Here is a 26,968-nt window from a genome sequence, read left to right as displayed (position 1 = left end):
TTTTCGGTGAGCTGCCCTCCCACAGTGCTGTCTCTTGGTCCATGTGGTGTGTACATATTTGCTGTGCCCAGGAAAGGGGCAGAGCTGTTTGAGTGCAGACTCTGCTGAGATCCCAGAGCCTTCCTCCACTGTTGACCCATCTCGCAGCTGGTACATGACAGCACCATGTGAGGCAGGACAGAGTCTTGCAGAGACTGCCAAAGAAAGGAGGCAGGAGTTGAAGCTTCAGTTCAGCCCCAGCGAGGGGCTTCTCCCAGTCCTCCGTAGCACTTCCTCCCTCCCAGACTGTGTCCCCTCAGGATCCCCAGGTCTCCAAGAAGAATAAACTCACCTCCCAGAAGAGGAGTTGGTTTCTCTTCAGGTGCCCAGCGCTTGCCATCCTCGCCCACTCCATGTCCCCTGGTGAAAGCCGGGGATAGCTACATGATTGATGATCAAACCGGAATCGGCATTTGTACAAAATTCACGTCTCTCATTTACTGCTCCCCAAGGAATAGAATTATTCTGAAAAATATACAGCCAAACAGAAGTAAAAATGAAATAAAATTTTGTCTCAATAGAACACATTTTGCATATAATTAAGAAACCAAGGTTTCCTTCTTTTTTAAAAACAAGGAAAAGTCATAACCACAATTTATTAATTCAGAATTTTATATTCAGGACCACCTGTCCAGCCTCATCTCTGCCAACCCTCCCCTTACGTTTGTGCTATGGTCACACTGAAGTCATTACTCCTCTCCCTCATGCCGCTCTGCCTTGGCTTATGACAGTTCTGTTTCTAGAAACTACCTCCACCTCTGCTTCCCTAGTTAATTCCTACTCTGACATCAGAGCTCTCCTCTGGAAGCCTTTGAACTGAGGGCAGACCCAATTAGGAGTTAATGCTTCTTATTGGTATGACAATTGTGGCCATGAATCAGCATTAAAAAAACAGACCTCTCCAGCTCTCACACCTGCACATGTCCGCAGCCCTCGTCCCAATTATCGCAGGCATTTTATCATGGAATTATGTCACCATTCTTCCCCATCTCCCTGTCTTCTTATTTCTGGCTTCTGCAGTTGGGGAGGGTTTTACCTTTAGGAGCTCCTATGCATAAATGGATGAGGGACTACCAATGAAATTCCAGTTTTCCGGAATAATGGCTCAAGTAGAATGTTTATTTTTTTTAAAAGTGCACATAACCGGGAAAGATTGCTGTTTTCCCTCTTTTTCAGGCCAAGTTAACTCCTCTTAGGAGAGACAGAAGGAAAAGATTTTTGTTACCTATATAAAAACTGGAAATAACTATAGCCCGAAACTAGAAAAATGGATCCATAAATATTTACTGCTTTAGTTAGCATCCTTAAATCAATCTAGTAAGTACACATTAAGAAGGGAAGGGCAGCTCTGATTCATCACTGAGCAATTATTGTGAGTAAAGACACTTTCGCAGACACCGGTTCCTTGCCGTAATATTGTCGGGCTGGTGGTATGTGTTGCTGCTACTGGGCTAATAAAGAAACAGAAGCTCCAAAAGACTGAGGAAGGCTTCGGAATTCTCCCACCTGGTAAGTTACAGGGACACCATTTTTCTCTGTGGCCCCATGATTTGATCACACGGCCCTTTTCAGTACTCCCACACACTTGACTGTATGAGAGATTAAAAGGTGCTTTCTTAAAAAAGAGACTGTGTTCTCAAGGAGCTCCCAGTAAAACACAAAGCAGGGCAGGGTAGCATTATACATGGAGCATGGTAGCAGAAGTTAGATGGAGTTGGTGGTGGCAGTGGAAAGGCCCTGTGGAGACGGGCACAGCACACGGACTTGGGAGAGGAGGCACGGTGTGGCAGGGTGAGGTGGGGGCGCAGACTAGGCACAGCCAGGGGAGCAGGAAGGCTGGAGGCATGCTGGGGGTATGGCCATCCATCTACCTGGGCAGCATAGTTGTTATTTGTAGGGGAGTGGGGCTGGGGCTGTCCTGAGAGTTTTGAATACCGTGGGGAGGACTGTATTTAATTCTAGAGGCAATAGGGATCCACGGCAGGAGGGTCACGCATGTGTGTGTAGAGGGGGTGGTTTTGATTGGTTGGTGCTTCCATTTTGTTTTCATCAAAAAAAATACTTGGATGAAAGCAGGCTTTAGGAATGTTAGTACGGTCCCGAGGGAAGGGGGTAGATCTGCCTAGGCAGTCATCAGAGGCAGGGGCAGCTGTGACCTGCCATGTTGTGGGGTGAGACTGAGAACTGGGGAGTGACAATAGATACCAAAAAACACCTCTGTGTTCGGGGACAGGAGACTGAATGGGACGTGGCCACTGCTTTGCTTGTGGGCTTGCACATACCTTCTAATCAACCCTCAGATTCCATCTCTAGTGTCCAGGATTGAAATCCTTTAAAGTTCAAGTCTACTGAAAGGTTTACTCCAAGAAGTGATGCCTCTCTCAGAGCTAATCCCAATTTGTTCAAGGCTAACATTTGTGGGGTGGCGTCCTTTGAAACTGGTGATTCCTCAGTTTGCCTGACCATAACAAGCACCACTCCACTGGTTACAAATCAAGGTTATCAAGCTGTCGCCCCTGAAGACTGATTTGGAGGTTCTAAGATGCCCAGGGAGCTGAACTTTTGTCATAGGCCCCACATATGTCTTACTGATGAGCAGGCAAGTTTGGAGAAAACTGCCTCAAAGTGCTTTTTCATGTAATGTCTCTCATTTGACACGAGTTTCATTCATATTCCAGTCACCCACTCACCCCAGCCTCCCCACTCTCCTTGCTTGCCACCCCCCTCCCCATTCCTAGAGGCTTTCCTCGATGAAAATTCCCTGAAAGATTTGTACCTACTAAAAATCATGCTCTTGAAGCTACCTGGCCTCCAGAAGCACAGTTAATCTGCCATGTGAAAAAAGGTGGTTTTGATCAAACATGGGCAGCAGTCAGCTATGGCAGAAATATGAAAGGAAGTCAGATGTTGGAAAGTAGTCTTGTCTGGGTGCTGAAGAACACGTTGTTAACACTAAGACAGTATATCTACTCCAGAGGAAAGGAAAACACTCATTTTGATTTTGTCCGTTTACTGTCAGAATTGTATAGGCTTAAGATGGCATCTAAGCAGCAGACAAAAAAACCCAGAAAATTCTGTGTACTTTTAGTGTTATCTGGTTTTAAATACAAATCAGAGCTGGGTTAGACTGCTTCCTAGATAGATTGAATAATTTCCATATTATCAGGCCACTGGAGGCCAGAATAAGTATTCAGTAGTAGTCAAGGGGGAAATGCAGAGGCCAGCTCACCGCCAGCACTAGGCATAGGAATACCCTTGACCCCAGTAAAAAGTGTAAATTTGCTCTGAAGCCAACTCTGCCATGTTGAAATTAGTCAACATGTAGTCTTTCAGCTTCTCAACACTTGACATCACTACCAGCTTGATATTTTAACTTCCAGTTTTGCTTCATTCTCCAAAAACACATCCCCTCCCTTCCTTCCTCCTCCCTTCCTCCTCCCTTCTTCCTTCTTCCCTCTTCCCTTTCTCCTTCCCTTCCTCCTTCTTCCTTCCTTCCTTCCTTCCTTCCTTCCTTCCTTCCTTCCTTCCTTCCCCACAGATTCCTTCCAGCCCCGCCCGCTCCTCAGTTCCTCCGGGCTCTCCTGTCAATGTCCATCTCAGCTTCCCAAAGTGTTATTCAGAACACAAACCATCCAGTCAAGACTGTGTGGGAGAGCCCTTCAGGACTGAATCAGGGAGTAGGTGCCTGGGCGGGTAAAGTGATTGGACACAGAAGAAACCTAATCCCTGCTCTCTGGGACTCACTATAAAATGGGGAAACTGACACATGAACCTACGGCAGGATCCCTGCAAGAATCAAGGGAAGAACTTAATTCAGACAAGAGACGGAGAGAGCAAACATGACCGTGTGTCCAGTACTGGCTCCGCAGAAAACTTCACCCGAAATACCACTGCTCTTGCCCTCCCTGTTGCCTAAGGAAACTAGGAGGAAAAATTTATATTCCTCTTATTATTTCATTTAGGAAGTACCTAAATTATGAAATCATTAATGATACTAGGTTGATGCAGTAAGTTTCAAGCCCCGCCCCCCCTCAAAAAGATAGTAATATTTATAGGAAATGGTATGTACATTGCTTTCTGAAATCTTCACTAACTTTTTGCTTCTTTTGAAGCAATGTAAGTAGAAGTTTAGAATCTGGGACCTACGGGTTCAAAACATCTCAGGTACCCTGAAGAGCATTTGGTTAATTTTAGAAATGTACTTTTATTTATAGAATGTCTTTTTCCATGCCAACTTCACTGTTTTAAAAACAAGCTGAGAAGGGGCACCTGGGTGGCTCAGTCAGGTAAGTGTCAGCCTTCAGTTCAGGGCATGATCCCAGGGTTCTGGGATTGAACCCGGCATTGGGCTCCCTGCTCAGCCGAGAGCCTGCTTCTCTCCCTCTGCCTCTCCCCCTGCTCGTATACTCTCTCTCTCTCTTCCTCGAATAAATACATTTTTTAAAAATGTTCTTCAAAAAAATTGAGAACAAATAGCCAATCAGACTTTCGTAAAGAAGAGCATGAACTGAATATAGGTCTCGTAAAGGGTATCACCACTTAACCAGCGGGTGCATGTGCTTCTTATACCAACATCCTCTTTGAACCCAGGAAGTGGCTGGATGAGATGGGCCAAGGGCTGTTTGCCTGCATCAGAAAAGATAATTTAAAACTAACTGTTACATTTGTAGATACATGCCCCTTGGTTCTTTTACCAAACATCAAAAATTCCTTCGGTTTATTGGCTCGTTTGGTTTTATCAAAGAGCTTTAAGTGCAGTTGTGAAAATTCCTGTTTGTTCTCATGATAACTTGAAAATTAGAACAGCTATAATGATTGCCATTTTTCACCAGTAAAAACTGAGGAATCAAGAAGCTAATTCAGTGGGATACAGACAGAGCCACAAATATGAGAGGCAAACCATTCACAGAGCACAACAACTTCTTTTACAGCTGTGTTCTTAGTAATCTACGAACCAGGATTTTCTTTAAAAAAAAAAATTATTTATTTATTTTAGAGAGAGTGTGAGCATAAGCTGGGGGGAGAGAGAGCCTTAAGCAAACTCTTTGCTGACTGTGGATCCCAACCTGGGGCTCATCTTCTGACCCTGAGATCATGACCTGAGCTGACACCAAAAGTCAAATGCTCAAACAACTGAGCCACCCAGGTGCCCTGAAACCAACATTTTCTAAGATAGGCGAACTCCCTTTCCATGCACACCAACATCAATGACCACAGCTGGTCCCAGCCCTGTGACGTATCAGCTTAGTGCCTGGTTATGTTCTCATGTATTCTAAGAATTTGTTTCTTTACAGCCTGATCAGGCTGTATTTCTCCTGACCTGGTTTTTGCAATCTGTGTGTGTTTGCACGTGAAAGAAAATGGTCTTAGGTCAGTTAATCCACTGTGGACCATCAGATAAAATGAGGCAATGGTAACATCAACATGAAATGGAGAGTTGCCTACATTATCCCACATGCTTTATCCCTAACCTCAGGGGGCCATATAATTAGAAAATCTTCCATTTTTCTAACTATATGGAGTTACTTTTGTTCTAGGAACTTCTTGACCTTTTTTCCCTATTCAATTTATATCAAACGGTATTTGAGTATCTAGAAAACACTCAGAACTAATAGCAGCAAAGCAAGGAAAACCGAAACGTTATAGACAGTGCTCATGTCCCACTCCAACATCAAATGAGTGTTCTCAAAACTGAGGGTTGTGTCTCTGAATAAATATTGACATAAGCACATTGTAAATGTCCAATAATTTGTCATGGGAGCAAAGCAATAACAGCTAAGATTTTTCTATAATCAAAATAGTTTGAGCTCAGCCCTCTAAGGTAGGAATAAATGTACCAAGCACATCAATTATAAAAATCACACTAACATATTTAGGTAGCCTGGTTTTTGAAAAATTATATTGTAACAAATGTTTAACCAAATAGGTCTGTCAACTAAGAGAAACATTAAATATTTAATTGACAATTTTATTGCTTTCTTTGAGAAGGGCAGATAGACTTTGGGATTATCAAAAGGGTTCTGACATCTTTAAAAAAGAGATTAGGTGGCTGTCATGGTAACTCAGTTTCTCATGATACATGTCCTTTTGTAAGGAGAGGTGTTCACCAGTCACTATTAGAGCTGCTTCAGAGTAGTATAATCATGCCTCCTGACAGACTATTAATAGCTACTAGAGAATCTCAGAATTCAAGGGAAATCTCTGGAAAAAATTACCGAGCTATTACTATGACTGTAAATATAGCTTCAAAATGCATTCCACAGATTTGCTAAAACAGATTGTAGCTCTGCCAAATGTCATTGCTTTTATTTGTTGAGGCACTGAATGGAATTTTAAAAGTAAAAAGCGAAAGGTTGCAAGATTGGTGCACTAGGTGTGAACAGGACAACCCCGGATGAACAGGGGCTCATCCCAGAACCCTGGGAAGCCTGGGGTGGGAGCCTCTAAGCTCCACGAACACAGCACATGGCATGCTACGGGCACGGCTGGCACCCACAGGTGTCCTCATGGGTGTACTCCTGAGCCAGTCGAAGAGGAAATAATTGAGGATAATTAGAGATCATGCATAATGAAGTAGTAGATTGCATGGCTGTTGAATTTATCAGTCTAGGTGGGAGGAAGCTGGACTCAACTGGTGAGAGCGGGCCTCATGGTGCAGAGCCAAGAGCTCATTCAGCACTCGGCGTTTGGACGGGTGCCCAGTCAGCCTTGGTATCCTATGACTCTTCTGAATTCCAGAACTCAAGCGAGAAAGGGGAAGTCTTGTTTGATTGTGTTTTGTTTGGGGGTTCCTTCCTCCCTCCTTACTTTCCTTTCTCCCTTCTTCCCTCCCTCCCTATCTTTCTTCCTGTCTATTGTCTAACATATGCTACTAGAATTCTTTTTGACTCTGACTACCCACAGGTGGTTAGATGATGCTATTATTGATGAGATCACCCCCAAGCTGATAGGTGATCGGCCCAATACTTACACGTATACCAAGGCCTTGGGTGAGATGGTGGTGCAGCAGGAGAGCGGGAACCTAAACATTGCCATCATAAGGCCCTCCATTGTGGGAGCAACCTGGCAGGAGCCTTTCCCGGTAAGTCCACTTGTCTGGATTCCTTGCTTTGCTTCCAAACCATCATCCTTCTCACCCAATTACTTTCCAAAGATGTCCTTTTCTCTCTCTCTCTTCTCAGAACATATAGCTGAGTGCAGCAAATCAAGTATGAACCCATTATATTAGGACAAAATTTCACATTTGGTTCAGGATTTATCCAACATGAGGTTCCTCTGGAGGTTCTACTGTCTGTCCCAGAGTTGGATGGAGGTCTTGCATTAGCCTCTCATTCACTGGAGTCTGAAAATTGTTGTAGCAGATAGTTTTAGTTCTTGGCTTCCCCACTATAGTTTAAATATACCAGAATGTTCTTGGTGGCCATTTTGGTAGTTTTATAACTGTCAGGGTAAATAAGAACCACAAAGTTCGCAGAAGGTTCTCAGTTTAGGAATAATTAATTTTTGCATCTGTGTATTGCTGTATCCTTTTGAATGTACACCGAATTATACTATCTTTTTTGAAGCAATTCTATGAAGCTTTAGGGCCAAAAAAATTGAGCTCTATGACTTACTGAAAATTCAGGCTTTTGAGCAGTCTCATCTATAAACCTGGGCTCATGCTATTTTAGCCCAATACTGGACCCACATGTGGAGAGCCAATCAAATGAGACCATGTACAAGGAGTGTTTAGTGTAGTGCCTGGTCCCTAGTTGAATAAATATTAGGTCTTCCCTCTTCTCTATTCTCCCTCCTCTCCTATTTAAACACACATTTCAACTTTTATGGATGAAGAAACAGACATAATAAGGTCAACTGACTTGCTTAGGGCTTAGGAGACAAGCTCAAGAAGTCGTTTTTCCTCCAACAGCTCCATAACATAGTCTTCCCATGAACATCTCTGAGCAAGCTAATGCAAATAGAGTATGGATGCTCAACTTTTCAGATTTTCCAGAAATGGATCATTCCTACAAATCATGTTTGATATGTAGTGTTCCCCTGGAGAGTTAAAATCAGGCCTGAGGTGAAGAAAAGTGATGGCTAGTGACTTGGTTAGCAAGTTATGATATTAAGTCAAGGTTTAGTTTAACCTCTAAGATGTCATAAAACAAACTGAAACTCCCCATGACTCCTCCCTCCTATAAAAAAAAAGATGCTGGCAGAATTTTCATTCTTGCACAAGCGCAGAAATATCCAGTGCTTTGCGAGTGATCTTTGTTTGTGATCTTAGATATATTGGATGAGACCATTCTATCAGCTGGGATCTCAGTGCTCTTGTTTGAAACGTCCTAAAATCAGACTGCAGACATTGCATCGACGTATAATGATTTTCTGACATGTGTAACTAATAGAGATCTTTTTCTTTTAGGGCTGGGTTGATAACCTAAATGGACCTAGTGGGCTCATTATTGCGGTACGTATAATAATGTCGAAATAACTCTTTGGGAGGTAGTGGAGGAATGGTAATAAAATGCCTAGTGTTGGTTTCGCTTCACTGATCCAAATCCGTGTTACTTTAGTAACTACAACTGAAGCCACTTAATCTCAATTCTATTGGTTGGGAAACAGAGGCAGGATGAAATTACTTTTATTATTTGTAGATTTTATTATCAGGAAAGCAGAAGCACTGTGATATCATCAGTTACTCTTGAGGAGTTTTATTTTTGGAAAGTCTGAGCATCAAGGACCATGTCTGCATTTCCCTTTAATTACCACAAGAGGGGAGTGTTTCCTCCTTTTCGCTATTTATTAATAGCTTGAATTAATACAGTAAATTGGGGAGGCAACAAAAATCACATTTTCAAAGATTATTCTTCGTTATAATATGCATTCAAGAGTTAATGTGTATGGATAGAAATTTTATGTATAATAAAAATACATCAATAATAGTCCTCAACAGATACAAGAAAGAGAACCACCAATTAGAGCAAATTTTTCTCCTATAAAAATGAATGAATAGAGAAAACGCTTTTCACCAATACTCCTCTCCCAAACAAGGAGAAACATCAGCGGTGCCTTTAGGTCCCTGCGGTGAAGGCTGATCTAGGTGATGGGAGGTGTGCCACAGCTCACAGTTCAGGAGGAAGCACTATAGGACCTGAACCGCCTCTCTGCTCTTTGGGATGATGAATAGGAATTCACTTCTCTCCCTGAGTGTAAATCTTATTAGAAATGCCGTGCTTCAGAGCTAGGTCCCACGTGAACTAACATACAAACATAAGAGTGAATTATGACTATTTGTCAAAGACAGTGGCAGAGAACTTCTGATTTCTTTCTAGCAGCCCCTCTCTTTTTGTTTCTCCACCTGTCTTCAACTCTTTCATTTTTTTTATTTTAAAAAGTATTTTATTTATTTATTTGATGGTGGGAGGGGGGAGAAGAGAGAGCACAGCAAGGGGAGCAGCAGACAGAGGGAGAAGGAGAAGCAGGCTCCCCGCTGAGCAGAGAGCCCTATGTAGGACTTGATTCCAGGACTCTGTGATCATGACCTGAGCCGAAGGCCGATGCTTAACTGACTGAGACATCCAGGCACCCCAACTCTTTCATCTTAAAATCTTAGTTGGGGTGAACATTTGGTAACTTAGAACATAATTATTTTTACATGATCCTAGAGTGAGGTTTATTATATTATTTACAAAGCTGCACATGGATGTAGATTTTCTAAAATCTTTCAGACTGATTTCTTACATAAAAAGGAAGGGGAATCAGTCACAAGAAAATAGAGATTAGGAATATAGGAAAGTGCTAACCACTGCAAATCAATGCTGGAAATATGCAGGGTATCAATAACTTCATAAAGTCAGTGAACATGACTATTAACCTATATATTTATTGGTATGACTTATTTATTAATGTGAATAATTCCCAATTCTTACACTTATATAACATCTTTGAAGTGAACAAAGATACTTAGCAAAAAATGGTGGCTTTTCCTTAAGTAATAAAGAGTATTTATGGAACGGTAGAAGCCTATTAACTTTTTAAAATGTTTCTTAGACTTTTAGGATCTGTTGTTTGTAAGTTAGTGAGAACTAGCAGAAAATGGCATCATTTAAGAAATGCTAAACTGAAGGGTGCCTGGATGACTCAGTTAACTGTGTGCCTTTGGCTCAGGTCCTGAGATTGAGCCTTGTGTCTGGACTCCCTGTTCAGCAGAAAGCCTGATTCTCTCTCTGCCTCTCCTCCCAATTTGTTCTCTTTGTCTCTCTCTCTTTAGGTTAAATAAATAAATAAAATGGTAAACTAATCTTAATGGAAAATTTGGGAAACCTTAGTTCTTAAGATATCTTATGAATTAATTTTTAAATGTGAAAAACTGTTCTTGGTGTTTGTTCATCAGCTGAACATACTAACCTCTCACAAATTGGAGGAACTCCACTCCTAAAGGAATCTGAGGACCTCTTTGGAAATTGGCATTTGAGATGGACTTGGCCGGGGGTTGGTTGTGGGGGTCAGCCTTAGCATGATAACTTGTAAGCCCTGAGTCAGTGTTAACTGTTGTTAACTAGCAGCATTAATTTAGTATTAGTCCCAGCTGTTACTTAAAACTTGGTTCAGTACTTACTGTTCTTTTTCCTGTGCAGGCTGGGAAAGGGTTTCTTCGGTCCATAAGAGCTACTCCGATGGCTGTGGCAGATTTAATTCCTGTTGATATAGTCGTCAATCTCACTTTGGCTGTGGGATGGTACACAGCCGTTCACAGGTGCGCATGTGGAAGCCAGCTTTCAAACATTTGATGAGGAGGAGGGTGACTATGTTAGGCTTAGTTTCAAAATATGTGTGTTTGATTGTAGTAGACCCCAAATGTCAGAAAGGATCAGTCTCAATATTTTACAAAGTTCCACATATGCCATCACATATGCATGGAAATATTTTATAAATACTGCTTCATATTTTGGATAAAGTAGCAAACTCTAAACTGTTTAATCATAAAATTCTTATAACCCCAAAAGGCTTTTCTTTCTATTCAGTAGTCTAAAATCAGCTCCCCTTTTTAAGGCAAAGGAGATAAAAGTGGGTGAAATAAGGGCATCTTTTATATTTTATACAACTGCTCATTTCCTGCTACATGCCAAAAGTTCAGATCACCATGGGAGGGGCTGTTACCAAGTACAGGGGGAAGAAAAAAAAAGGTTGTTTGTATATTTGACTCTGATAGTAATGGCAAACAGAAATAAATTTTTATTTGAAGTCAGCCATTTAGAAGTTTTCCAATAGAACAGGCCTTAACTGGACTTAGAAGAAAACATAGCCGATATTTTGCCCAATAAACATGTCCAGAAGTTAGTGATATTATCTGCTTTCTCATTGTCATGGTACCTCCATCTGCTCCCTAAAAACATGAACTTATTTGAGATCTCTTTCACATGCACACGCACAAACACACACATTCCTCGTCTTCTTCCATTTTGCATTTTTACCCAAAGAAGGAACAAAAGATGGAAGTGTTGCCCTGGTTATGGGAATTATTGAAACATCCTTGCCTACATGTTGTTTTTCCTTATCTTTCTTTCATTTGTCCTCCATTTTGTTGTATTTATTTAATTTTTATTTCATTTTCCAGACCTAAGTCAACATTAATCTACCACTGTACATCTGGTAACCTCAATCCTTGTAATTGGGGCAAAATGGGTAAGTGCCTGTAGAGATATAACTACATAACTATTAGCATCTGCCCACACAGTAGTAGTGTCTACCACAGGGGAAAAATGTGACAAAATGTGTCTTGGAGCTTTGAGTCTAATGGGAGAAAAAGATAAAAAATAAGTACAAGATAAAAGAATTAGTAATTATCAGTGTGTAAGAGTTAACTAGAATGTGCTGTGGAATATCAAAGGGGTCAACGGGAATAATGTACATGATTGCAAGCAATAAGGGGTCCATTGGCTATGAAGATTTTTTAAAATATATAAAACCGATTGAAAGTCAGCACTTGTAAGTAACATCAGTGAGGAAATGCCCCTCCTGCTGAGGCGGGTGCTGCTCCCACGCCCACATCCCTTGTCCCCTGGCTACACCATCAAGACTGTGGGATCATCAATAACAAGTAGATGTAGGTTACTGAGTCAATAATATTCTTCACTGATTTATACAGCAAGCCATAAGTGTCACCTTGAAAGTATCTTATTGAATGGAAGTAATTAACCCTGCATTAATAGAAAATTAGCTAATCAATGTTGTACTCTGTCAATTTAGTTGATTTTCTGCAAATATCTGAAAATTTGAGATCATCTAGTCTTATTTAGATACTAGATATAGAAAAAAATCACATGTACTTAATTTGTTAGGATCTGATTTTCATTTCAGAGCACTCTCCTATGCTATTCTATTTGTAAAGTTATTTCAAAAAATGAAATTATCTACTGGCATCAAAGCTCTTTAGATCATATATCCAGTTACTTAGATCATATATCTGAGTAATTCTGAAAACATTTGGAATTAAAAATACATCTCCTCTACCTCAGTAACAGGATTAAGGTATTAAGGTATTTTTTATCACTCATAAAAAGAGGCATTAATAGAAGAAAACAAGTTATGTTAAGCTTGTCAATAAAAAGATGCTACATGTAAACTCCATTTCTGATGGAGTTCAAGTCTTCTTCCGTGCTGCAACCTCTTATTTTCCGTTTATCAAAGTATATGGTATCATAGTTGAAAGTAATCTTAGAAATAATCTAGTGGCCTTGCTTTATTTTATATATGAGACCCCAAGAGAGGAAGAGATCTATTCAAATTCATGTGGAGGTCTGGTACCTTAAATATGAGTAGAGGACAGGTCTCTGTGCAGTACCCATTCTGGGAGGAAAAAGAGTCCAGATTCCTGGATCAGATCTTTCTTGAGAATCTCTTCTGTACAAGGTATATATTTTTTATACAGATTTCCAAGTAACACACTTTAAGGAGGATAATAATATTATTACCATGATAACTGATATAGTTATCATAATTGAATAATGAACTTGGGTATATTCTTTGAAAATTTTACATTGGTAAAATCAATATTTAATTGGAATTAATATCTTTTGAAAAGAATTATTTTACAAATATACATCAAGAGTCTTTTAACTTTTATCTAGGTTTTTTTATCTACTTAATCATTAAAAAAAAAATTGTGGGAAAAAAAATCTGGAGACAAAAGTGAATGGACAGTGGAGTCTGGGGTATCCCCAGAGAAGCAGAAATAACAAAGAAGTAAAAGACAGGTATATAAGTGAACCAGCACAAGGGAATCCTACCTTGATATGCTCTTTTTCACTTAAACATTTATGAAACTTTAACCCTTTTAAAAGTTTAAGTAAAATATGAAGAAACTTTCCTGATGGTTCTACAACCAATGATCCTACCTAGGAAATAAGGCCTTTTGGCTCTGTCTTGGGGCTTTCGGAATAGACTAGATAACCTGGGAATCAAATGATGGATTTATGTTTTTCTGAACAATACTTCACTGTATTGATTGAAACTATTTCCCTCAAGAAGTTGTTTTAGATAAAGGTTTCAGGAAAAGGACCCACTTTGTAACCCATTCTCATTATTTGATTTTGTAGGTGACCTTGCCTCGCATAATATCTTAATATTGTTCTCAGAGATTGATTCTAGACTCTTCACAGCAATCACTAGTCTTTATCATTTTGACCCATTGCAAATGCCCTCCACTACAGTGGGCTTATATGCTTCTAGACTTAGTACTCTATTTTCTTCCCCAGGATTCCAAGTCTTGGCAACATTTGAAAAAGCCCCATTTGAGAGAGCTTTTAGGAGGCCACATGCAGACTTCACAACCAACCTCATTATAAGCCAGTACTGGAATGCTGTCAGCCACCGGGTCCCTGCCATCATCTATGACTTCTATCTGCGGCTCACAGGAAGGAAGCCCAGGTGAGAAACCAAGTCAGTGGCTTTAAGAGTGTTATTGCATGGAAGATTTAGGCCCCAGAGTACAGCCCTCCTTTCATCTGGGGGTTGAAGATGACAACTGAATCTTGTATAAATTTAGGGCCAACTGAAGCAGTAGTAATGAGAAGTGCCAAAGGGACCCCTACCTTAAAAATCCTCTATCATAATAAAGGAAGGTAAATGTTGAGAAACTTGTTTGGTCAACTCAGCAAGTAGTCATCCGAAAAGCAAAGCAAAGGAGACTGTAAATCTGGGGTTTTCTAAACTGTTAGGTAATCTTAAAATTGTGCAACGATGGTAACACACACACACACACACACACATGCACACGATAACGTGGGATGATCTCGTTTTCATTCGCACAACAATCCAGAGAGGATGTACTCCTAACAACAATTTTACAAATAGGAAATAGAAGCTAAGGGAAGAATTTAAAGTAGTGTAGAAGTGGAAAAGAGGAGAGATCTGGAGAAACCTGAACTAGAGTTACTGCCACCTAGAGGCAAGTAAAGAAATTAAAGGGAACAAGGTAGAATGAAATGTGCTGTCGCTGAGGCCGCTCTGTCGCCACCTAGCTGTGAGACTTAGGACCTAGCCCTTTCTTTCTGTCTCCCTTGAATTTTGTCTTTGTCTGAAGAGCCATCATTATTATAATTACCAAATGCCATCCCTGCGAGCAAGCGTGGGAAGCATGAATAGCGTTGCTTTCCATGCTAGTCTCTTTATGGAGGCAGTCTCTCGGCATGTTTAATTTCCATCCTTATTAGTAGTGCAAATGGCTAAAGCTTAGGCAATGTTACATTTATCCAAATTTTCAGAGACCTTATTTAGAGCTCATAACTCAGTAATCATCAGGTTCTTCTTGAGCAAGATGAAGAGGAGACACTGTAAATATTTGTATGGGGCTTATTAAATAAAAGTGGGAAAAGAAGGAATACCAAACATTATAGGCAGAAACAGGGAAGTCTTTAAAATTTATCAGGGTTGGAAGAAGACCTGGATAAAGAGCAAAGTTCTGCAAGTAGAAAAGAAAAAAGGTGAAAGGGGAAAAAAAAAAAAAAGGTGAAAGGGAGCCAATAAAAATTTTTATGGCAAAAATGCTAGAAATCAATGCAAAAAATGCTGGAATCCTTTTAGACTCTTTCCCTTCCCAAGTACGTTTGTGTGTAATCTTCTATGCATTTACAACCATATATAGACATATATATAGTTTTGCTTTGAGGTGTGTGTGTGTGTAATTCAAGCCTACATATTTTCCAACTTTTTTCCACTAATGTTCCTTGAAAATCTAAGTCCTTCTGCCTAGTGTTGTTTTTCCTGTTATGGTGGGGTAATGAATATCAGTGCGCCTACATTTTTTTAGAATGTACCACTGGGTCTGGGGTGGAGGCTATCTGGATTTTGTCACTACCTAGGTTGCCCTAAAGGAAGCCTCTGTCAATTTGCACATCAGCACAGAAGGGTAAAAATGTGTTTTTAATTACCCTCATCAGTAGTTGACAAAAAAAAAAAAAAGTGTTTTGAATTGTCAGACTAATGGCAATGAATGGCATCTCTTGGTTACTTTGATTTGCCTTCCCAGTTGCTGGAGGGGCTGGGCTTTCATTTTTTCATTGGACATTCAAGGTTTCTCCTCTGTGAGTTGTCTGCCTCTGCTTCTCACCTATTTTTCCATTGGATTGACCATATTAATTTATAGAAACTCATTTATGTGCATAAATATATATTGTATTTTCTCCAACTCAATTTCTTATCTCATAGCTTTATGAATGAATCTTTTTCTAATACAAGAGGACTACATACAATGTAGGTCTTAAGAGCATGGTCTTTAGAGTCCGACTTACACATTTAAATCCTGGCTTCACCAAGTCAAGGGCCATGTGAGCCCTAAGTTACTGTCTGTAATACCTAACTGCCTCACCTGTAAAAAGGGATAGTAATCATACCTATTTTATGAGGTTTTATATAACAGGGCATAGAATATAGTAATCACTGTTATTACTAAAGTTTTAGGGATGACTGGGTGGCACAATAGGTTAAGCATCTGTCTTCATCTCAGGCCATGATCCCAGAGTCCTGGGATCGAGTCCCATGTCAGGCTCCTTGCTCAGCAGGGCCTACTTCTCTCTCTGCCACCATTCTCCCTGCTTATGCATGCTCTCATTATAAAAGAAGAAGAAGAGAAAAAATCTTAAAAAATAAAGTAGTTCTACATTTTTATGTGATAAAATGAATAAAGGAAAAGAGTCCTTTATGGCTTAAAAATACCTTCTGTGCCTGAAAGTCATAAATATATTCTAAGAAAAAATACTATTATGCTGATAAATTCCTGTACATAGGATATCATTCTACAATGCTTATTTTAAAAATTTAAAAGAAATTTATTGAAATCACATCAATGACGACAGAGTTGTAGAAGGGAAAAAGATTGCCATTATCCATTTGGGCTGCTATAGCAGACTATCATAGATTGGGTGGGTTATAAACAACAGAAGCAGATTTCTCATGGTTGCAGAGACTGGGCGGTCTAAGATCACAGTGCTGGTAGATTCGGCATCTGCTGAAGACCTGCTTCCCAGTTCCTAGACAGCCGTCTGTGTCCTCACATACTGGAAAGGCTGAGAGATTTCTGGGGTTTCTTTTTATTTTGTTCATTTGACAGATGGAGATCACAAGTAGGCAGAGAGGCAGGCAGAGAGAGGAGGAAGCAGGTTCCCTGCTGAGCAGAGAGCCTGATGCAGGGGCTCAATACCAGGACGCTGGGATCATGACCTGAGCCAAAGGCAGAGGCTTTAACCCACTGAGCCACCCAGGCGCCCCTGGGGTTCCTTCTTATAAAGGGCACTAATCCCCTCCCAAAGTCTTCTCCATGTACTATCATTGGTGAGAATAGGTCTAAATATGTGAACTTGGAGAGGAGGAAGGTAGATACATTGTCAACAGCAAAAATGTAAGATGATAACAGCCAAATGGAACCCTTTTACGATGCTTGTATCAGGGAATAATGAGTATACCTTCTGCCTAGGAATTTCCCATGATACAATGAGAGAAGTCCCGCAGAAGACATTAGGTAAATCGGTATTAGGATTTGACCAGAAGTAAGACCAAATTCCCAAAATACCATCACAAGTCATTATTAGGTCAACTACAATAATCACTACTGCTAACCTGGCCTAAGGTAAATGTTTTATGGGCTAAAGTGATTTGTAGCCAGAAGATCTAGGTTGCTGTGTGGCCTTGAACCTGTTAATCCTTCTATAAGATGAAGAGTACAGATCTTTACTACCTGTGAGGATCAAATAAGAGCATCAAATATGAAAGTTTTCCATAAATTGTAAATTTGGCAAGTTCACACAGTGGACCTGGTCCCCGTCCTGACCACAGGACAGGAAGATGCCAGCCATCAGAAGAAATGGAACACAAGAGTGGTGAGATTACAAAAGCAGAGACTTTTTTAGATCAGTCAAAACTGGGTTGGAATTTTCCTTTTGATGCTTGTATTATCATGGCCACTTAATCTATCTTAAGCTCACTTTGCCCATTCATAAAAAGTAGATACAAAGCTACTTAGCAGAGATGCAATGAGAACTAGGTGAGACAATAATTGTTTGAAGCATCAGCATGGTGCCAGACAGTGGGGTTATCACCTAATAAGTTCTTTTCCGGTATCAGGCTGCACTTTTAAAATATTTGCTAATTTTTTTGGTTTTTTTTTTTTTAAGATTTTATTTACTTGAGAGAGAGGGAGAGTGAGCACGAGAGGGGAGAGGGTCAGGAGAAGTAGACTCCCTGCTGAACAGAGAGCCCAATGCGGGACTCAATCCCAGGATTCCAGGATCATGACCTGAGCTGAAGGCAGTCACTTAACCAACTGAGCCACCCTGGTGCCCCAAAATATTGGCTACTCTTGAGAAAAAAGAGAAGGTAGTAGAGAGGAAGAGGAGGAGTTCGATGGTAGTAAAATGACTAATCAAACTCCCTTAGATTCAATATTCCTTCATTCAACAGTTAATGTGGACAGAGAAAAAAGAATACGTGTTTTAATGAGGAAGTGGGGGAAAGAGGGAAATTTTTTATAGTTTCTGAAAAGTAATTTGTCACACATCCTATAAAGTAGTAACAGGAAAGCAGCCAGCAGTGATGTGCTGGTATTTGCTGATATCTCTTTACCCCAGGATGACAAAGGTCATGAATCGGCTTTTAAGAACAGTTTCCATGCTGGAATATTTTGTCAACCGGAGTTGGGAATGGAGCACATACAATACGGAAATGCTGATGTCTGAGCTGAGTCCTGAAGACCAGAGAGTAAGTAGAGTGCTGGCAACCAACAGGAAAATCTTGCTCATTTGCAAATTAGAATTATTTGACCTGGAAATCTGACCAAGTTTTAGTTATATACACAGAATTTTTTTTTTTTTTGCTAAGAAAACCAATCTGTGCTATTGATATAACTACAGGATATAAGTTAATGTAGATAAGAGACCTGGGTTCTTGACTGGTTAGATCCTCACTGCTATCCTGCAGTCACATTTCACATACTTTGCTTCAATCCCTGTTTGCCTTTAGAGGCTGTTTTCAACAAACCTCTATATTTTCCCTAATCTCACAACATAGGACTTCAATGAAAAAAAAAATCATAATTTTACTACTCATAAATGCATCCATTCTTCTTGTTAAATCAAAATCGTTCTGCATCTCCAAAGCTACAGTTCTTTCCTTCTTTTTAAAGCTAAACCCTCCTCACATGTGCATCCCACTAAGACCTCTCTCCCTCTCTAGCACACTGGCACCCAGACTGCCTCTCTCTCCCTCTAATGACCTGTCTTCAACAATCCAAGCATCTATCAAGACATGCCTTCACTCTAATTGCTTAGCACCAGTGCCATTTCTTTCCTTACATTAGCTTCTTGGCAGTTGCAGACATTAAGTCCTGAGATCTTTCCATATTCTGAAATTCACAAACATAGAAATCTTTCATACTTTGTACATGTTCCTAGCATTTTTCTTCTCAAGAAGTCATGTGTTCCCTGAGCAAAACCTTAGTCTTCAATTAAACTTTAAAGTTTTCACTCTTGACATTATCTAATTTTTTAAAGAAAAAAGCATTTTTAAAAGATTTTATTTATTCATTTGAGAGAGAAAGCACAAGCAGGAGGAATAGCAGAGGGAGAAAGAGAAACAGAGTCCCTAATGAGCAGGGAGCCCAACATGGGATCAATCCCAGGACTCTTGAGATCATGACCTGAGCCAAAGGCAGTCACTTAATTGACTGAGCCCACCAGGTGTCCCCAAAAAAGCATTTCTTGAGTTACCTAGTACTTGGCAGCATGTAGAAGAGACCAAATCACACTGAGAAGGAAACATTAGAAGGCCATATCTCGCCTCACTTGCCAGCTAAGGGATTTACTCCTACATTCCAAATTCATATAACATGATTCAAATCCAAGCTCCAGAATTACTTTGGGTCGTGGAACCCAAGAAAATCAAACACTGTTACAGTAAATACACCAGGTGACATTTAGAGGGATGTTTTAACAGAGATAATTGCTGACCCTCTCTAAACCGGACATGAAATAGAGCTATTTTCAGAAATGTTTATGTACCTTGTATAGACATAGATTATTCTAAGCACGTGTTTGAAATGTAGAGCTAATGATCAAATTAGCTTATTAAAAAAAAAAGCTACCATAAATTATGTTTAAAATTAGCTTCAAGTTTTAGGTAGGCTTATTTTTATTGCATTCTCTCCATGGAATAGATCGATCTAAATAATTCAAAAGGTAATAAGCTTAGAGTTCCATTTTTTGACATATTACTATTTTAACCTAAAATAACCAAAAATTTTGTGGAAAAAAACAAATCTGCTATGGATTTAACATATGCTTTCAAAATATCTTAGCAAAGGTAATAGTCCTGAATAATTGGATATAATTGCCAAACTCCAGATTAGAATTGAGTTTGACTCATGGGATGAGAATTCTAAACTTTAGGGCTTCATTGAAATCTAACTTAGAAATGTGAAATAGTATAAAATAAAAGCCTCTATTTATACAGATGAGTAAGTTATATTGAGTGCTACTATTGAAAACAAACATATCCAAAGTAATAAAAAAATTACCTTTGGAAAGCATTTCAGCTGTTGGACAAGTCTATGAAGCTCTCTCAAACTTGTTAATCTCATCTATTTGTTAATACTCCATATTATTTCACAAAGATTTGGGGTAACTTGCAGTAAGCATATATAATTAAAGAACAAAACAGAAATAAAATGCCAGACTAGGGAAAATATTAAAACATGAACTCAAGGGTAAGAAAAATAGAATGTCCATCCATGTGTAGTCTACGAGATCTTATCCAAGTCAGTGCAGTTAAGCAGGGGCTTTGTTTCTGAACCTTTTGGTGGCGAAGTGAAAGGGAAAAATATAGTTCCATGGCATTCTGTGTCCAAGAGGAGGAAATGCACTAGTTTTCCAAGAGAAGCAAGCACTTCACTCATACCACTTAGCTCTAAATGTTTTTGAAGGGCTTCATTTAACAGCACACATAGTGGATAACACCTCTAAAACAAATACAGAATATAAATTCTGCTAAACTTTTCCTTAAGGCTTTGCTTATCCACAGTTTACCTTAATCTGCAAAATGAAGTAGGAAAGGATGGTAGGCCAAGGGAACACCACCAAAATTCAAGAATGGGAAAGAAAAGCACTATTTGTTTTGTTCCCTAACCAAAGTTACTCCAACACTTTTAAAAATAATTAACCTCCATTTACTTGAAACGAAATTAGCTTTCACCAGATTAATGCCAGTTCCTTTAAATTTCCCTCACAAGACTTCCCAAAAGTTAAATATTTGTGCTTGATCTATGCTTAAATATTTGTGTAAATGGTAACCCATATAGTCAGTGCCTTTGAAGTAAGAGCTCTAATAATCTCCTTTGGAGGGGTCCAACCTAAGTCTTTCAAACCGAACATCACTCATTTATGTAAAAGAAGCTTCATCAAAAAAGACAAGGTGATTGTCTCCAGCAGTGAAAATCTGGCAACCCATAATCTCATCTTGCCTTTCAGGTATTCAACTTTGATGTGCGCCAGTTGAACTGGTTGGAATACATTGAAAATTATGTTTTAGGAGTTAAGAAGTACTTACTGAAAGAGGATATGGCTGGGATCCCAGAAGCAAAACAACATTTGAAAAGGTAAGCATAATCAGTCAGTTAATATTTATTAAGCACTTACCACAAATACCTGATTTTATACCAGGCATGAAATTTGAGCAGGGGAGAGGAGGAATTAACATTTCCCGAGCATTTACATTACAGGTCCTTCCTTGTATATTCTCCCCTTGTAATACACTGTTTCAGCTAGATCTCACCACACCTGTATGAGGGAGATGTTATTTTGTTATCCCATTTTTCTTTTTTTAATCAACTATTTAGACTCAAAGGTTAAGTAACTTGTCCATGGTAAGACATGGGAAGTAGAGGAACCAGATTTGAATCCAAGTTTCTCTGTTTCTTCTACCACATCGTGTCATAATGTGGTATAAACAATACCAAAAAGCAGATAACTTGACTGTGCTCTTTAACATGAGCAAATCACTCAACCACCATTCTTGAAGTCCTTAAACTGCCTTAAATTCCTTTCAGTCCTTATTCCACAAGGGACAAAGAACCAGAACAGTCTGATTTAATTCTCGTAGAAGCAAAGGGCTTTTAATGCAGAGATTATAAGCTTGGAAAAGTAAATTGCAAACAGAGGAACCTTGAAGCAGGCTGAGAACTTTAGAACTTACCTTCTACTGAACAAGAACCAGTGAAGATTTGTGATATGATCAAAGTATATTTAAGAAAGATTAGGTTAGTCATGTTTGTAAGATTGGTTCAAGTAGGGAGAGGTATGGGAAAAACAAACTAGTCAGGGGAATACTATGGAAATCTGATTATTCAGAAGGCATGTTGTGGAGTAAGAGCTATAAAAATCAAAAGGTCATAAGGTCATGCCACATACCTGTGGGCACCTAACAATTTGCTGGTCACAACCAGAAACAATATACTTAGGCTTCAGATAACACATTTGGGTCTTTGGTGCTGTTTTAACTTTGGTTCTATGTCTGTCCCCCAGGCTCCGAAATATTCACTACCTCTTTAACACTGCCCTCTTCCTCATCGCGTGGCGCCTTCTCATTGCAAGATCTCAGATGGCTCGGAATGTCTGGTTCCTCATTGTAAGCTTCTGTTATAAATTCCTCTCCTACTTTAGGGCACCCAGCACGCTTAAGGTGTAAGAACATTCGGCAAGCTCCTTTTATCTGGAACCTTTTGGATACCTCTAAAACAGCAAACTGTGGTTCTCAAGATTAGGAAGTAACAAAGAATATGCCCAAGCTCGTTACCTGTCAAAGTGTTGTCATGTCTTCACCTGTTTCTTACCTATATATTTTATTTCAGTGAGAGAAGGAAAGTCATATCCTAGCCTATAATCAACCGTATCTTAGGAAAAATTTCCAGATTGCTTCCTAATACTCCATTCTGTGCCCTTGAATATAAAACACCAAAGTACATTTATCTGTCCGTATTTAGGTTTTTTTCTCTTCAGGGGACTAATTTTTGACTCAATGAACGTGGAAGAACATAGGATATAAGCTGAAATAGCCTAAAGAAAGGCAGTTCTAACCTTGGAATCATTCTGGGGTACCCAGTATAAAGGTTTAAAGTCAAGATTAAGTTGAGGAAGAATGATCTTTGCATCCTCAGAAATACTGTTAAAAGAGGTAATTCTCTACTGAAATCTCAGTGTCCTTTTTCTGTTATACCATGAAGACCTGTTGAAGGCTGGGAGAATTGGAAAAGTGGATACACATCTAGCACCTCCCTCAACTATTTCTGAAATCTAAAAAACAAAACAAAACATTAGGTGTAAATAATTATGTATAGAAGGAGAGCTCAAGCATAGTTGCATTGGTACCGATTATGCTTGTAAGTAAAATTAGTTCTCATAATTTGACAACTTTTATTTCTAAATCTTTGAGTCACCCGTTTTCCTGATAACCTTCTCTCAGGAGTTTCCTTTCTGTTCACTGAAGTCACCAAACCCCTTATATTTGTTTATTTTGCTCAGCCCTCAGAGCGAGAGTGACTGATGGAACGTCCTAGGCTAGAATCTTAAAAAAACAAGACAAAAAAACCCCCACAAAAATTCAGTCCCCTGATCTTTGCCAGGGAGGAAGGCAAAATTTTAAATGTAAATGTTAGTTTAAGTCTTTTTCTGGGAAGTGGGGAAGATTACCCTTCTGTGACCACCAGGACTTGCTAGTATCCTGATCATTCCAGTTACACAATGATAACTGTCCAACGTGCAGAAGAGACTTCACTAACAGACTGCCACTTTAGAGAGTAAGTGTTGTTTTATTTAAAAATATTTTATGTATAATACCAATGAATTAGTAAAAACTATTTATTCTCAAATCCCTATATTAATAATATAACTGTTATCCTGACTTTCCTTGCATTTGAGAAACCAGTGAATGTTGGATTGCAGCATTTCATGTTAAAAATATGGAATATTATTCAAATATAGTATTTGGGGCCTCAGCAACTAACAAAAAACCCACAACCACTAGAAAATTACACGAGCATAAACTGGCAAGGAAGGCAGTTATATGTATACTCACTTTCCAGATTAATTGGTAATACTCAGAAAGCATGTGCACGTAGTTGTAGTGCATAAGGCTTGAAGGGCAGCTTCTAGTCCAGTATTACCTGAGATTTTTCTGAACACCATAAAGGGCATTTGGGGGGGAACTCTTCTGGGCAGTATCTTTTCAAATCTCATCTAAAGGTCTGGAAACTCCTTTCCAGGGCACACAACCCAGCTCTGAAACAAAGCACTTAGTGATCTTTAATTTGAGATGTCTAGATGATACTTCTGAGCTACACTGATTGATTGAGATACAAACTATAGATATGATAAAAAGAAATCAAGTTATAATTCAATGAGATGGGATAAAACATAATTATTCTAAGAATTTACTATCTTTTGATTGTTTTACCAATTCCATAAATTCCACTGATCAAGTATTCATTTTGACTTTTGATTAAATGAAAGTTTGAATTAAAAAAATTTTTTCCTCTTCTAGTGTTGTATCTTTAACTGCTGGACTACTACAGATTTCCTCCCTCCCCTGAGGAAAAAAGATAGAATTTTCCAAAGAAACTACCAGATGAGTATAAATTTTAACACAGAGATAGTAATGCTTAAACATTTTCTGATACCATTAACAGTGTTACATTTACATGCTGAAGCATGTTTTATCTGTGGCATTAAAGAAATGACACAAATAAAGTCCTGTGATGATTAAGCAGTAAAAATAGGTATCGGTATGAAAGAAAATCCCTAATTATTTTCTATCAAGACCAATTAACAATTATTTGAATGCCTAATACATACAATTACAATGTAGTAAGAACCTTCTACTTTTGGGGAAAAGAGGATGGATGGTAAGTGCAAAGAAAAGGTATCTATGTTTAAAAAGAAGTTTTGGTAATCCCTATATTCTTTACCCACAACATACCTGATACAGTAATGACTATTTCAGAGTTAAAAACAGTCACCACCTAAAGCAATTAATACTAGAAAAAGTTGAAGCAGATTGGCATACAACTCAGAAAAAACATTTAAGATAACTTACTAACTTTATACTCATCCAACCCATCACCTCCAGTTAACATCTCATTCAAACAGCTGATTTAGAATCACTCATTCACTTTTTAATATGAAAATACAAAAGAAATCCAATCTCATACAGTAATTTGGCTCTATCTGGAGCAAAAGCAAATATAACAGAGTGATATTTAAAGACTGCCACAGTTTTCCTATGAGGAAAAAAGCTTATATATAAGGGACTGAGTCTTATTTGGGGGTACACAATAGTAAGAGGACAAAGAAATTTATATTTGTCATTTTACTCAGAGTCCAATTGTTAAGACGACTCTAAAATTGTGTATCCTCTTTTCTCTTAAAAAAAAAAAAAAAATCCAAGGCAGTTTGTTTCCTACTGTTACAACAATGCAAGGTGATTTTATCACTAACAAATATTTCAAAAGTGGGGAAAAACTACAATAAGGAAATACTGGGACATTAATCCAGACATCATACCATAATGTAGTGAATACATGGTGATCCAGTTTGGATAGTGCTGACAAAGGGTGGCTCACTTTGGCTTGCAGAAGGTTTGCAATAGAGCTCCAAACAGAAGTGGAGGGACTTAAGCACTACGTTAAAGGGCATGATGAAATTTTAAAAGGTCATCTGGCTCAGGTATAAGTATTTTTAAACAATGAAAATACACATCTTGAACTTGAGTTCAAGATTCAAAGTTTTAAATTTTGAAGCAGACAAGATGCATATAAAATTTCCTTTCTGGTACCTGAATTACTAACCCAGAACATAAAAAGGATGCATAAAATATCCCTACAGATATCATTAAAAAATTAGACCTTAAGTCATTCCTTTATGAATTCCAAAGTTAGGTTTATATTAAAGACTGCAAACTTTGCTTGCATTAGTAATTTTTCTATGAAAATTCAGTGCTATCGTAAAACATATGTGAGAAAAATGTGGTATTAATCATCTAAATTGAGAATTAAAAGTGATTTTGTAATTCTAATACTGCATTAAGCTTTTCCCAAGAGGTCGTCTGTACTGTACAAATACCACAGCAGAGAATTATTCACCTAAATATTTCATCTCTTTTTCTAGACCAAAGTATACAAAACACAGTTTTTTAAAAATCTATTTCATATAAGCTGAAATCTCAACTTTTAAAATATTTAGGCTGGAATATATAAATATTATGAATAAAGAAAAAGGACTGAGTAATAAAGTTGGGTACCCTACTGAGGACACCCTCCCCCAAGCACAAGCCAAAGCTCCGTAAGAAGCAGGTCAGCACAGTGTTCTCTGCAATGGAAAAGAAACACTTGGTGAGGTCAAAAACTCCTAGCAAATCCCAATATGCAGGCATACTTCATTGTTCACCATCCAGAAGGCTGATCAGAATCTTACTACTTTGATGGCCAAAAACCTAACTTTTACTATTTGAGGAGAGTCAGGTAGCAAGTTTTCTTAACTATTAAAGTGTAAATCAATGGCAAAGCAAGATTTTGCTTTAAAGAAATTGCTTTTATAGTCAGCTTTAATGGGACAGGTTAGTTACATTAAAATTTTAATAAGGTACTTGGAAAACATGGGAACAATTAAAAATCATATGTAAGCACCAAAACAATTTTAAAATCTTTTTAAAGACACTTAACTGCTAAAATCCTAACTGAAAGAAAGTAATTTTAAATCAATAGTTTTACCTCCCTTAAAAAAAAAAAATACAAGACTCTGAAACTTGAATGAACTTTCTGGAAAGCAGATTCACAGAACCAAGATTCAGTCTAAAATTGCTAAAATTCTAAATAAAATTTCTTTTGAGAGATGTTCTATAGTTCCTTGTCTAACTTCACTGGAAATACTATCTTAAAAAAAAAAAAAAAACAACAGAGAAGGCGCATTCGTTATTTAGAATTTTCTGGAGCAAAAAAAATCAGAGCATGTTATGTCACCTGTGTTAATCAGTCAACTTAATGGCTCTTAGTAGTAAAGTGTGTATTTTAAATAATAATGCTTTTACTTCCTGCAGTGCCATTTTACGTAAGCTTTACTTCAGAGCAGTTCCAACAGTATCTCTCCTTCTCTCCACTGACATCATCTGTACCAACTACTTTCAAGAAAACATTTATCTTTAAAAAAAAAAAAAAATCCCTTTGTAAAACTGTAATCTGTGACATCCTATGTCCAAAAACCACCATTTAAAAACTAGTCTTTTAGTCTTGTCCTTGCTACTTACCTGGAATTTTATTTCCCCTTTTCTCTGAAGGACTTCAACTGTTGGGGATTGGTAGTTGACTCTATCATTAAGTATTAAAAAAGGAAAACTGATGTTGGCACACATA

General features: G+C 38.6%; 1 protein-coding gene across 3 annotated transcripts in view; it reads left to right on the top strand.

The window, feature by feature from the left end:
• The window catches only part of FAR2 (fatty acyl-CoA reductase 2), a 136,634-nt gene extending 113,666 nt beyond the window's left edge, over nt 1-22,968 (top strand). For all 3 annotated transcript variants that reach the window (XM_032855164.1, XM_032855165.1, XM_032855162.1), the window contains exons 5-12: nt 6,943-7,120; nt 8,447-8,491; nt 10,662-10,780; nt 11,642-11,709; nt 13,782-13,953; nt 18,147-18,276; nt 21,039-21,166; nt 22,092-22,968. In XM_032855164.1, coding sequence (XP_032711055.1) covers nt 6,943-7,120; nt 8,447-8,491; nt 10,662-10,780; nt 11,642-11,709; nt 13,782-13,953; nt 18,147-18,276; nt 21,039-21,166; nt 22,092-22,254 — 1,003 coding nt within the window. In that variant the 3' untranslated portion in view covers nt 22,255-22,968. The remainder of the gene's footprint in view (nt 1-6,942; nt 7,121-8,446; nt 8,492-10,661; nt 10,781-11,641; nt 11,710-13,781; nt 13,954-18,146; nt 18,277-21,038; nt 21,167-22,091) is intronic.
• The last annotated feature ends 4,000 nt before the right edge of the window (nt 22,969-26,968 follow it).

The sequence above is a fragment of the Lontra canadensis genome, unplaced genomic scaffold, assembly GCF_010015895.1.
Source record: "Lontra canadensis isolate GAN:19392208 unplaced genomic scaffold, GSC_riverotter_1.0 scaffold9, whole genome shotgun sequence".
NCBI classification, from domain to species: Eukaryota; Metazoa; Chordata; class Mammalia; order Carnivora; family Mustelidae; genus Lontra; species Lontra canadensis.
The sequence above is the reverse complement of the archived record's forward strand: the minus strand, read 5'-3'. Positions and strand labels throughout refer to the sequence as shown.